The sequence below is a fragment of the Myxocyprinus asiaticus genome, chromosome 6, assembly GCF_019703515.2.
Source record: "Myxocyprinus asiaticus isolate MX2 ecotype Aquarium Trade chromosome 6, UBuf_Myxa_2, whole genome shotgun sequence".
NCBI classification, from domain to species: Eukaryota; Metazoa; Chordata; class Actinopteri; order Cypriniformes; family Catostomidae; genus Myxocyprinus; species Myxocyprinus asiaticus.
The window spans coordinates 10,661,966-10,675,626 of NC_059349.1; the positions used below are offsets into that span (position 1 = coordinate 10,661,966).

At 37.2% G+C, this 13,661-nt stretch overlaps 1 protein-coding gene and 1 pseudogene across 1 annotated transcript; one reads left to right on the top strand and one right to left on the bottom strand.

Moving 5' to 3' along the window:
• Positions 1 to 672: 672 nt before the first annotated feature.
• LOC127441962 (C-C chemokine receptor type 1) lies at positions 673 to 2,642 on the bottom strand. The gene has a single exon (XM_051699572.1). It carries the CDS (start codon positions 2,418 to 2,420, stop codon positions 1,317 to 1,319), a length of 1,104 nt encoding a protein of 367 aa, XP_051555532.1. The 5' UTR covers positions 2,421 to 2,642; the 3' UTR covers positions 673 to 1,316.
• A 400-nt stretch (positions 2,643 to 3,042) lies between these two features.
• LOC127442193 (E3 ubiquitin/ISG15 ligase TRIM25-like) lies at positions 3,043 to 4,826 on the top strand (annotated as a pseudogene).
• The last annotated feature ends 8,835 nt before the right edge of the window (positions 4,827 to 13,661 follow it).

The window sequence follows — 13,661 nt, forward strand, 5'->3', positions numbered from 1 at the left end:
TGCATCTCGGTGAAATTGGAGTTGAGAATTTCTGCACGAGCCTACAAGTTGTAATTCTGACTTCAAGATGCATTCCATTGCACTTTTCCTAGTAGGAAGTTGTAAAATCCGACTTTCCGAGTTGAATGGAACTCAGCACTACTTTTTAAAACTTGATCTGACACTGAATGCTCAAGCAGCCTAATTTACACTTAGAAAACTCCTGATGTTGCTATAACAATGCAAAAAGCACTTACCAATTTACTTGAAGTGAAAATCAGTCCTCCTTTCCTGTTTAATAAATTAAGTATTCACACGATCATGCAGAACATCTCATGTTTTTAAATCCATAAGGATCTCTTTCTCAATGGCAATACCAGCAGTGATGACAGCCAACTCGTCAGACAAATAAATCAATCTGATTGGCTGATGAATCTGACAATCTGACATTAGATGCGCATTCATTTGCACTGTTGAGGGATTCTGTGGAATTTCTGAAGGCCTGAGGGGGTGGAGCTCAGACTCACGCGCTGCTTCAGGCATGTGATTTGTGAAACAGTTGTCACACTTTGCTTATAAGCATCAAGGAATAAATTCTGACTGGATAAACTTTTCATTTTTCTCTATTTGTTTGTAGATTAATTAAGAGTGGAAAGTGACTAAAAATACATAGGCAAAAAAGTAATTGAGAATAAAAGGATGAAAAATATTTATTTATTTGACATGTTAGGCCAGCAGAGAAGGCTTTGCTGGCCCTGAGAGTTCGCCACTGCTCAAGAAAAACATACAGGACATTTATATGCAAAAGTAGTAAAAAAGCAGCATCAATAATCATACTGATGCTGGGTTTTGTACTTGCTTCTTTTGATTATATGGGGTTCCCCCCCATCCCCCCAGAATCTATGGCCCTGATCCCATTACATAACACTGCAGATATTTGATGGACAAAAACAGGAAATTCATTTCAGCACTATGAATATTTTCCTTTGACTTGACAATATCCTTATCTTAATAACAGTGAAACTACAAATCAGCTGAAACAACTTTACAAATCCATTGTTCTGTGAAAAAAATTGCTTATTGCTTTTGGAAAGAAAGTCAAGGTATATCTTCTCAACATCTTTCATTAAAACCTTAATATATTAGCATACAAACACAAATCACACATATAAATGTTACAACAGGTCAGCTTCCTGTATGATAAAATATATTTTATGTAGAAATATATGTTCTGTATATTTATATATTACAGGAAACCATTAAAGATAAGGGGCATAAATGGTAATTAGCATAATTATTAATTAATTACAGTTTACCAAATTAAATGCATTGAGCTTTTATGTTGCCTCAGGTAGGAAGGTACCAGGTCGCTCAGCACAAAAGCTGCTCAGGTCACGACCTTGATATCTCTGAACTGACATCAGCTCAATAGTATCATCCTGAACTGACATGTTTGATGAGTTATTGGATTCCTCCAGCAAATACTCCCTGGGAGTTTTGCATGCATTCCTTAACCGTTTCCAGATTTTTTTGTTTAAAAAGATATACAAGAGAGGATTTATGAAGACATGAGTGAAAGCGAGACATTCTGTTACATGAACAGCAAAGTCCAGGTGCATGTTTGAGGTGCACGCATACAAAATGTGAAAGTTTTGCAAAACGTGCAAGAAAATAACAACACTGTAGGGGAACCAGAGGAGAAAAAACATAACAGTGAATCCAGATTCATTTCTCATGGGCAAAAACCTCTGGAATGTGGTCCTCCTAAGAGCAACACGTGGAAGTCTGATGGAACAGAAGAGAAGAACTAAGAATGGTAAGATGAACCCAAGAATGTTCATCTGGAATTGTATGTACATTTTCCAACCCATTTTATCATGGAAGTGATATGTGCAAATCTTGTGCTGTTGGAACTCTTGAGCTTCGACAAAGGTGACATGAACAATTGTAGCCAAACCTGACAGAAGCCACACCAAACAGCACAAAATAGCATTCATCTTTGGATTGCTGAAGATCCTGACAGATGAAGCAGTGCATACAATGCCCAAAAATCTCTGCAAACTGTGGCTAGCGACAAAGAGATTGCTGCTGTACAAGCAGACCATATAAACAAATGTGATTGCCTTACAGCTAAAATCACCAAAGATCCATTCACTGTCTGCATACACTGCCCAGAATGGAAGAGTCAGTGTAAATAAAATATCCGAGATGACCATGTTCAGAGGAAACATCTTCCTTGGAGTTTTATACTTGATGAAAATGATTAGAAGGGTTATATTTGCAATTATACTCAGTACACAGGTTATAGTGTAGAATATAGGCAGAAAGGCATTGCTGAATTCTTGTATATGTGTCTTCTCGCATGGTCTGTATTCCTCAAGTCCCTCTGCATTATAATAGTCCTCATAATAGCTGTCTTCTGGAGGAATTAAAACATCCATGGTTTGGAAATCAGCTCCAGGGCTTTAAGGAATTTTTCTTGATGTAACAAATGTTTTCACACCAGTACAGCACTCTGAGGCACTCGAAAATGTCCACAAATATGTGACTCTTCAGGAAAATCCATTTGTGGGTCTCTGGGAAATGCAGAGTAAACAATGAAATCAGACTGGAAAATCTGAGCATTTAGAGCACATCCAAACCACACAGCGTCACAAAAGGGTACGCTGCGAGTTGTGGCTGATTTATAAGGATATTTGAGCAGAAACAGAGGAAGCAGGAGGGGCAGGAAAAGGGACAATTTTTCAAAATATGAGGAAATATATCCTTAAACTCATATTTGAGAAAACAGTTTAATCACAGGAAATGTTAAGTTTATTGGGGAGCTGATTTTAATTATATACAGTGGAGTCCAAAAGTCTCTGACTGTATTGACAATGTGGGATTCAAAATCTAATTTAAACCTGGAAATAATCAGAAAGTTGGATTGATGTGTGTGAAAGTTGATTTGTACTGCTTTGTTTAGCTCTTTTATCAGCTGTGCTGTTACTGTGAACAAGCCTCTCTCAAACACTTATTAACGTGCAGCAGATTTCTTACCAAAATCTTCGGAAGAACTGGAATATGATTCATGAGTTGCATGGACTAATTTTAGGATACTTTTGGGTACTTTTGACTTTGCTTCGATCTGAAATGTCCAGTTCTGCCAGCCATATTTTGTCTTGTTCATTATTATAGGCTATGTCACATCTGTTTTGTGATGGAGGGCCGCAGGCTGAAGAAGGGCCCCAGTGGTATATTAAAATGACAAACACTACAATATTGCAATTTTCCTGACAATATTGTGGGTGCTTATGAATGTTTGTGAAAATATTTGAGCAATTCAGTTGTCTGGTATATTTACATTTCATCTCAATATTTGAAGCTCGGGTCTGTTGTTTCCTGTTGGCCACACATTGTTTTCAAAATTTCAAATTCAGTTAATTATCTCATAATTCAAATAAACATAATAAAAACACTTTAAGTGTTATATAGTGGGTGCTTATGAATGTTTTTTAACTGTTGACTGACTCGGAGTTGACTTGGTGGTTCAATCCATCATCGTTTGTCATTTAGTGTGACACTGACACCTGGTAGATGTTGTTTTTTTTGTTTGTTTTTTTTAACTGTAAATGTGGATTAAAATACAAGTGAATCACATTTTATGGACACACCTATTTAGCACAAGTCTCTCAAATACACAACCAAGAAACTTTCAGTTCAGGGAAACCGAAACTTCAGTGTTGTCCAGCTGTTGTACAGTATGTGTGTCTGTTTCTGTTTGTACATAGTTTGTATATTTTATATATTGAAATGGAAGTAGGCAGTTTTTCTCAGGATCAGTTTTACTGTCCAGTGTGTGGATCTACTGAAGGATCCAGTGACGATTCCCTATGAACACAGTTACTGTATGAGCTGTATTACAGACTGCTGGGCTCAGGATGATCAGAAGGGAGTCTACAGCTGCCCTCAGTGCAGACACTCATTCACTTCGAGACCTGCTTTATATAAGAATGTGATGGTTGCTGAAGTGGTGGAGAAACTGAAGAAGACAAAACTTCAAATTGCTCGTCCTGCTCACTGTTACTGTTGGAGATGTGGAGTGTAACGTCTGTACTGGGAGAAAATACAAAGCTGTCAATTCCTGTCTGGAATATCTGAACTCTTACTGTCAAAATCATCTTGAACAACATGAGAAGTTCTTCAAAGATAAAAGGCATAATCTGATGGATCCCACTAGACGACTCCATGAGAAGATCTCCTCAAAACATCATAAACAGCTGAAAATCTACTGTCGTATTGACCAGATGTGCATTTGTTATCTGTGTACGAACATAAAATCCATGATACTGTAACAGCTGTAGCAGAGAGGACTGAGAATATGAACTGAAATCAGACACCGCTATGCTAAATGCTAATGCTAAGTGCTAATGGAGAATCCCGTATCTTCATAAAATTAGATGAGTATTAGCAAGTTATTAAAATGTTATTTAATGTTTCTTAGGTTTTACAGATATACTTTGTTTTTCTACAGAGTCTTTTGGGAGAGAGACAGAGAAAACTGCAGCAAAGAATCCAGGAGAGAGAGAGAGAAGAAGAAGTTTGAGGAGCTGAGAGAGGCAGTGAATTAAAACCTCCGTCTGTCTGAGGGGAACAGAGTGGCTAATTACACAAAAACAGTCCAGCAGTATCCTGATCATCCAGACAGATTTGATGATTATTCTCAGGTGTTGTGTAGAGAGAGTGTGTGTGGACGCTGTTACTGGGAGACTGAGTGGGAGTTTGGTCTGGGTATTTCAATGTCATGTAAGAACATCAGCAAGAAGGGAGGGTTTAAGTGTTTATTTGAATATAATAATCAGTCTTGGAGATTGGAATGTTCTCCCTCCAGATACACACTCAGACACAATAATAAAGTCTAAACTCCCTGTATCCTGCAGCTCTTCTAGAATAGGAGTGCAGGAACTCTACCTTCTACAGCGTCTCTGACACATTGACCCTCATTCACAGAGCACAGACCACATTCACTCAACCTCTCTGTCCTGGGTTTATAGTTTATAATGGATCAACAGTGAAACTGTATTATCTAATAAAATAGAAGATACAGATATTCTGCAAATAATACAGTCATATTACAGCTTTGAGCTCCATGATAAATCACAACAATTGAGTCAGTCTTACAGCCACACAATCAATCAACCTAAAATGTGAATAACAAGCTATATGACCAAAAGCTGGTTAAATGATACAATTGGACCAGTGTAACTCACAGTCATCAACCGTAAGAAACTTGACTCTGCTGAGGATTACCTATGGCCAGTGCAATATAATATATATATATATATATATATACCCCCCCCCCCCCCATTCTCTTTACCACAAAAAAAAAAAAAAAGAAAAATATCATGGTTTTCTCATTAGCGCAACGTGACAAATTTAAATAATACTTAAACTGTGAAGTATTTATCTTGTTATCCCTTAGTTCACTTAAACTAAATTTTTTTCTTACATGATTACATTTTAAAAATCATTGTACAACATCTTTTTTATTGTAATACAATAATAAATGTGTTACAGTAATGAGAATCAATTGAAAAACTATGGGAATATTAAAAGTAAAATGTTGGGACGCATAATGGCAATGAGAATTCGGAGCAAAAAAGTGCATACGTGTCCTGAAAATAATATCACAATGCAAACAATCTTAATGGTCCAATCCTATTGGGGTGGCAAAGCTCATTTTTAGGGTAGCAGCTGCCACCCTGTGCCATCCTTCTGGCTCCGCCCCTGAAAGACCAGCTAACCGGCTTAAGCTGGGTTTTTATTTATTTATTTATTTATTTATTTTTTCAGCATGGCTGTGGGCCACACTTGGTTCAGATAATAATACATGCTGATGCCGAGTCTGAGCAACAGGCTCTGCTCCACAGCAGAGTTCGGGACAATTGTTTCATGCTATCTCACCTGTATATTAGCTCTACTACACAGTACATGATGATAAATAGTTTCTTCTGCTGAGTTTGTTTTCATGTGTTAAAATGCACATGCTCCTCAGCATGTCCTCTATTTTGTCACTATATGACAAAATTGTATGTTAACATTTTTCTTAATTTTAATCTTTAAAATATCCTGAAAAAAATGCCCTGCACCTGTGACAGTCTCACCTTTCTCATCATGAGTTTTCCTCCCATAAATTTGCATGTTTGGCTGAATGCCATAATTGAATAATCTTTATAAATGTGTATTTATTAATTTACTTTTAAACATTGATTGTTATACATTGTGTATGATGTAACGCAATGCCTAAGTGATAATTAATGACATATCTCAGTGTTACACAAATTGTAAATACATTAATTGCATTAAAACATGATAGTGAGTCACAGTGACTCAGTATCTTAAACTTTTTTACACCATCTAGCGACACATTTTAGTATTGCAGCTCAAATTTAAATCACAGAATGTGTTCATATTGAAAGATTTCACTGAATTTTTGCTGATACATGTGATTTTATTTATCATTTCAAGACCACACTCACAAATACCTGCCTATTATTTACATATTCAACCCCAATGATAACATCAATACAAGAATTGGCACTTGGGTTGCAATTTTTGAAGTAGTTAAGGGGCACTCGGGGGTAATATCAAGGCCCCTTACCACATCCTCCAGTTTTAGCAATAAATGCGTTGAGTTATTAATAATACAAATTGTATATCCTTTCTTATGCTAAAATTAGAAATTTCCTGACCCATGATTTTTAAACTTTTATATATATAAAAATATATATTTTTTTTATTTTATCTTCTTTATCTTATTTTATGTACACATTTTGGTTGGTTTAGAAGTATTTTGTATTTTTTCCTTCACCTGTACTTCTGGTTTTTATGAATCAGTGATTGTATTCATACATTGTTCAATCTGTGTAATTTTGTACATCTTATTGAACATGTATATATAAAAAAAAAAATCCACAGGTTTAGCACAATGCGTGGACTTTTCAGACGGTCCCTTACCCACCTTTGATAACTATGTTAAATTAGCTACCTGGAACGATTTCACCATGACGACATCTGACCAGCTTAAATATGGGACAAATCTCGTTCCGTACTTTACGGGACGGTTGGCAACCCTAACTGGCACTGTGTTATTGCTGTCCAGTGAACAAACGCTGTACAAAGCTCCAAAGTAATCTTCATTCTGAATCCTGTGAACAGTGACTGACACTCGGGCGAAAACAATAATAAACTTATAGGCCTACGCTACATTGTATTGGAATTGTTGGTCATCTTTTACAGAATTTAGCCATGCTGGAAAATCCAGCTTAAAGTCGGCGTTAAACGGATGCTGCGACCGACTTCCGTATTGTGACGTATTTCCGAGTGAAACAGCTATATCGAACAAGAAAAAATGTAGTCTGGGGATTTGAGTTTATCCATTGGTTGTTGATTGGATTGTGAAAATATGGGCATTGCATAGCAGAACAGAGGCAGATCTGAATGCGAGATTGCAGTGGACACACACCCCTACCACCGTGCTGCTCGAGTCAGAGCTGGTTATCGGTGAAATTGAGCAGTGATCTCAACTCCTTTATTATCAAACTGTCAACATAAATGCACAAGCACATCGCAGTCTTTACTTACAAAGAGGCTGTAACCGTTGAAATATGATTGAGTAAAAGATAACCATATTTTAATGTTTTGAATCACAATACACTAAATATAAAGGGAAAAAAAAGACTTATTCGTGCTGGGCATCCCAAGATAACTGCATTCAAAAATATAAACTCCAGAGGCATCCGAAGCATCGTATTCATTAGTGATCACCTCAGCAATTCAGGCATGAAATGTCTTAAACACAGCCGCGAATTCACTGTTATTCCTCCTCATTCGAAATGTAAATTCAAGCCATTCAAGCCGTAACCAAGGAAGTTTGGGTTAAGGAACAATAGTTTTGAAGGAAAACAAATGAAAATACACCTTGCCATCTTCACCAACATGCGATTGACGCTTTGTTTAACTCTACGCAAGGTTGTGGTATTTAAAAGAAAGGGGCAGGGTTTAAGTGGACTAAATGATTGGAGAAGTCCTGCATACGTGAACAGAGAGAAGTCTGTAGTTTCACTGGAAGATCGAGTTTACATTTGATTAGAGATTACGAGGTCAATATATATATATATATATATATATATATATATATATATATATATATATGATATCGTTCATAATAAGATCAATAATATGCATTTAGAATATAGCATAGGATGAATTTTCGTTTCATGCCAACTTTAAGATCGAAGCTATACCATGCTGATTGACTAGACACCATATTCCAGAACTAGGGTGAATATCTTGAGCTGCTTTGATCAGCTAGATGGTATTCCAGCTTGAACCAGCTAATGAGCAGCTTGGACCAGCTAGAAACCAGCTACCATGTTCCAAAACACAGCTGCTAGCTTTTCTCTACAATGGAACTGCATGATCTTCATCAAGAGGAGCTATAAACGTATGTTCATGAATCAGACAACATGTACCGGCAGCTCTAGAGCACAAATAGCTGTCCATTACTGCAAGAACTGATAATATTCTGTAATCCGGAATCAGATGATGAAGCAGAAATACAGTTTTCAGTATATTATCTCCATGCAGTGTGTATTTTATTCAAGAGGAAACAGGCATAATACATAAAACTGAACATAAACATTTGAAAACCATTAAAGTGGCAAGCATGCACATGGTAATTGGTAAACAAGCTAAATAACCACCCCAAAACACTCAAATGAGCACCCTAAATTACATATAATAACCAGCAAAAACAAACTTCAACGTGCAGCAGGACACGTAGGGACATACACAAACGCCCCTTTCGTGTGTGTGATCAGGATGCTGATGATGAATGTAAAGTACATGGTGGCATTGTTTATGAGACATGGGTACATTACAAGGATCACACCCCCTGGCTCGTGATCGAGAGTGTAGCCACTGATAAGGAAACCCTTAGATGTGCCGCACAATTCTTCAAAATAAAACGCCTGAGGTTAATTAATTAATTTTGCATTACGTTTTGCATGTTGTGATCACATGTGTTTATTTATTCAATTCATCCATTTATTTCTGGATAAAAAAAATTAAATAAAAAAAAAACACAATTTAGACTCTAAACACACGCATTTAATGTTTATTTTATCTAAAAACGAATATAAAACGAAGACTTTTATTTTGTAAAAACGGATCGCTGTAGTAGCTGCGTCACTGTGATGCAGAGCTGTGTTACATCAGTCTGTTCCTAGCACACTGACAGTTACGCACGTGTTCAGAACCGGTGAAAGAGCTGCTTCAATCCAGAGTGGGAAAACGACCAAATAAGGTATTTTACTAATTTATTTAGATTTGTAACCATGTCTGGGTATTATAATTGCTTTCCGGAGCTTTGCATATGAATCAAACTAATTTTCTCTGTATTTCATATATAAAAAAACTCCTTTTGATACACGAAGAACTCATAAATAATCAAAGGTCATGCATCATTCCTTATTATTATTATTATTATTATTATTATTATTATTATTGATTGGAGATTATATCTGAAGTTCCACAGAATAAAAACTGTCATATACGTAGGCTATAGCTTAATATATTGAATAAAATATGTATGTCTTTATGGTCATTAATAAATATAAGGTTTAACATACTGTAGTTCATGTACCGGTACATTCAAAAACATAATAATGTAATGAAACATGCATGTATTTTCATAAATAGTAATACTTGATTGTACTATATGAACTACTAATATAAATAAAATATTAACTAATATTTGTTCCTAACCAATTGTAGTGTTGTTGTGAAATGAAAGATGATGTCAGACTTGATGTAGGACTCTTTTTCAGACAGTTTAATTCAGACCCAGATACAAAAATGTGTTCATATGAGAATTATTTCATTATGTATTGATAGCATTTATCTGCAACAAAATATCATAGAAGAACGGCATTGTTGTGGTTTATTTCTGACATCTATTGTATTATGTTTGCTCTCTGTTCCTTATAGCCAAGATGACAACCGTCGAATACGAAGACAATGAATCAAAGTTCTTACGGAAAGCGAAAGAGAATCCATTTGTCCCTGCAGGTAAACCAATTTATAATTTCATTGCAATGCTAGATAGATGGTGCAATCATGTATTCAATTATTGTGGTATCACAGTATTAAATCAAATGTGATCTCTTTTAACCGTGACTTTACACTGTATTAAATATAATATAACTGTGCTGTCTTTTCAGGGATGGCTGGGTTCTTTGCCATTGTGGCATACAGACTGTACAAATTAAAGACTAGAGGCAATACCAAGATGTCAGTCCACCTAATTCACATGCGTGTAGCTGCTCAGGGTTTTGTGGTGGGAGCGATGACTTTAGGTACCATCTAATGCTCTCATGATTGCATGTAGCCTATTAGGACTGGGTATTGATACAAATTTACAGAGTCGATTTTGATTCACAAGCCCTTGATTTGATTTAGATTCAGTATCGATTCATGGGTATATTGAGTTATATTGTCCATTTTGCTTGGGTAGACAGTTGAAGACAGAAGTTTACATACACCTTAACTCAGTTTTTCACAATTCCTGACATTTAATCGTAGAAAACATTCCCTGTCTTAGGTCAGTTAGGATCACTACTTTATTTTAAGAATGTGAAATGTCAGAATAATGGTGGAGAGAATGATTTATTTCAGCTTTTATTTTTTTCCATCACATTCCCAGAAGTTTACATACACTTTGTTTGTATTTGGTAGCATTGCCTTTAAATTGTTTAATTTGGGTCAAACGATTTGGGTAGCCTTCCACAAGCTTCTCACAATAAGTTGCTGGAATTTTGGCCCATTCCTCCAGACAGAACTGGTGTAACTGAGTCAGGTTTGTAGGCCTCCTTGCTCGCACACGCTTTTTCAGTTCTGCCCACAAATTTTCTATCAGATTGCAACCGAGCTTTAACTTCATGGTTGATGTCTTGAAATGTTGCTTCAATATATCCACATAATTTTCCTTCCTCATGATGCCATCTATTTTATGAAATGCACCAGTCCATCCTGCAGCAAAGCACCCCCACAACATGATGTTGTACCCCCATGCTTCACGCTTGGGATGGTGTTCTTCGGCTTGCAAGCCACACCCTTTTTCCTCCAAACATGATGATGGTCATTATGGCCAAACAGATCTTTGATCTTTGTCCCCATGTGCACTTACAAACTGTAGTCTGGCTTTTTAATGGCGGTTTTGGAGCAGTGGCTTCTTCCTTGCAGGCTTTCAGGTTATGTTGATACACAGTGCATCCGGAAAGTATTCACAGCACTTCACTTTTTCCACATTTTGTTATGTTACAGCCTTATTCCAAAATGGATTAAATTCATTATTTTCCTCAAAATTCTACAAACAATACCCCATAATGACAACTGAAAGAAGTTTGTTTGAAATCTTTGCAAATTTATTAAAAATAAAAAACAAAAAAAAATCACATGTGCATAAGTATTCACAGTGAAAATTGAGCTCAGGTGCATCCTGTTTCCACTGATCATCCTTGAGATGTTTCTACAGCTTGATTGGAGTCCACCTGTGGTAAATTCAGTTGATTGGACATGATTTGGAAAGGCACACACCTGTCTATATAAGGTCCCACAGTTAACAGTGCATGTCAGCACAAACCAAGCCATGAAGTCCAAGGAATTGTCTGTAGACCTCCAAGACAGGATTGTATCGAGGCACAGATCTGGGGAAGGGTACAGAAAAATGTCTGCAGCATTGAAGGTCCCAATGATCACAGTGGCCTCCATCATCCGTAAATGGAAGAAGTTTGGAACCACCAGGACTCTTCCTAGAGCTGGCCGCCTGGCCAAACTGAGCGATCGGGGGAGAAGGGCCTTAGTCAGGGAGGTGACCAAGAACCCAATGGTCACTCTGACAGAGCTTCAGCATTTCTCTGTGGAGAGAGGAGAACCTTCCAGAAGAACAACCATCTCTGCAGCACTCCACCAATCAGGCCTGTATGGTAGAGTGGCCAGACGGAAGCCACTCCTCAGTAAAAGGCACATGATAGCCCGCCCGGAGTTTGCCAAAAGGCACCTGAAGGACTCTCAGACCATGAGAAACAAAGATTGAACTCTTTGGCCTGAATGGCAAGCGTCATGTCTGGAGGAAACCAGGCACCGCTCATCACCTGGCCAATACCATCTCTACAGTGAAGCATGGTGGTGGCAGCATCATGCTGTGGGGATGTTTTTCAGCGGCAGGAACTGGGAGACTAGTCAGGAATGAGGGAAAGATGAATGCAGCAATGTACAGAGACATCCTTGATGAAAACCTGCTCCAGAGCGCTCTGGACCTCAGACTGGGGCGAAGGTTCATCTTCCAACAGGACAACGACCCTAAGCACACAGCTAAGATAACAAAGGAGTGGCTACGGGACAACTCTGTGAATGTCCTTGAGTGGCCCAGCCAGAGCCCAGACTTGAACCCGATTGAACATCTCTGGAGAGATCTGAAAATGGCTGTGCACTGACGCTCCCCATCCAACCTGATGGAGCTTGAGAGGTCCTGCAAAGAAGAATGGGAGAAACTGCCCAAAAATAGGTGTGCCAAGCTTGTAGAATCATACTCAAAAAGACTTGAGGCTGTAATTGGTGCCAAAGGTGCTTCAATAAAGTATTGAGCAAAGGCTGTGAATACTTATGTACATGTGATTTTTTTTTTTTTCCTACTTGCGTACTATTGTTTGTACAGATGAACATGTTACCTTCAGGCATTTGGAAATTGCTCCCAAGGATGGACCAGACTTGTGGAGGTCCACAATTTTTTTTCAGAGGGCTTTGCTAATTTCTTTTGATTTACCCATGATGTCAGGCAAAGAGGCACTGAGTTTGAAGGTAGGCCTTAAAATACATCCACAGGTACACCTCCAATTCAGTACACCTCCTATCAGAAGCTAATTGCCTAAAGGCTTGACATCATTTTCTGGAATTTTCCAAGCTGCTTAAAGGCACAGTTAACTTAGTGTATGTAAACTTCTGACCCACTGGAATTGCGATATAGTCAATTAAAAGTGAAACAATCTGTCTGTAAACAATTATTGGAAAAATTACTTGTGTCATGCACAAAGATGATGTCCTAAATGACTTGCCAAAACTATAGTTTGCTAATATGAAATCTGTGGAGTGGTTAAAAAATGAGTTTTAATGACTTCCACCTAAGTGTATGTAAACTTCTGACTTCAACTGTAAATGCTTTTAATTATGCTGGGGACCTTCTAACTAGGTACATTATGAAAATATTCATTTTACAAATTATATTTTTTATTAGTTTTTCATCATTTTGGTCTCATTTTAGATTTTTAAAAATGGACGAATCCATGATTTCCACCAATAAATATGATAAATTGCATGTATTATATTTTGTTAGGCTACATGTTTATTGTTCAATGCATAATTTATTAGGGCTGGGTAAAAAAATTGATTCTGTTACAAATCGCGATTCTTGAGCCAAAAAAACATGTTTATCTTAATGCTACAATGATTAATAGATAAATATAGGAAGCTATATTTGTGCAGAGTTCCACATTAACAAGGTTTTCTCAATGAGATACTTTGTCTATTTAATTCTTTACATTTAGTCCTGTAATGCACCGCTGCTACAGCCATCAAGCACCGTT

Bases quoted from the DNA above. Each gene is read 5' to 3' on its own strand.
- LOC127441962 (XM_051699572.1), bottom strand. From the start codon at position 2,420: ATGGATGTTTTAATTCCTCCAGAAGACAGCTATTATGAGGACTATTAT.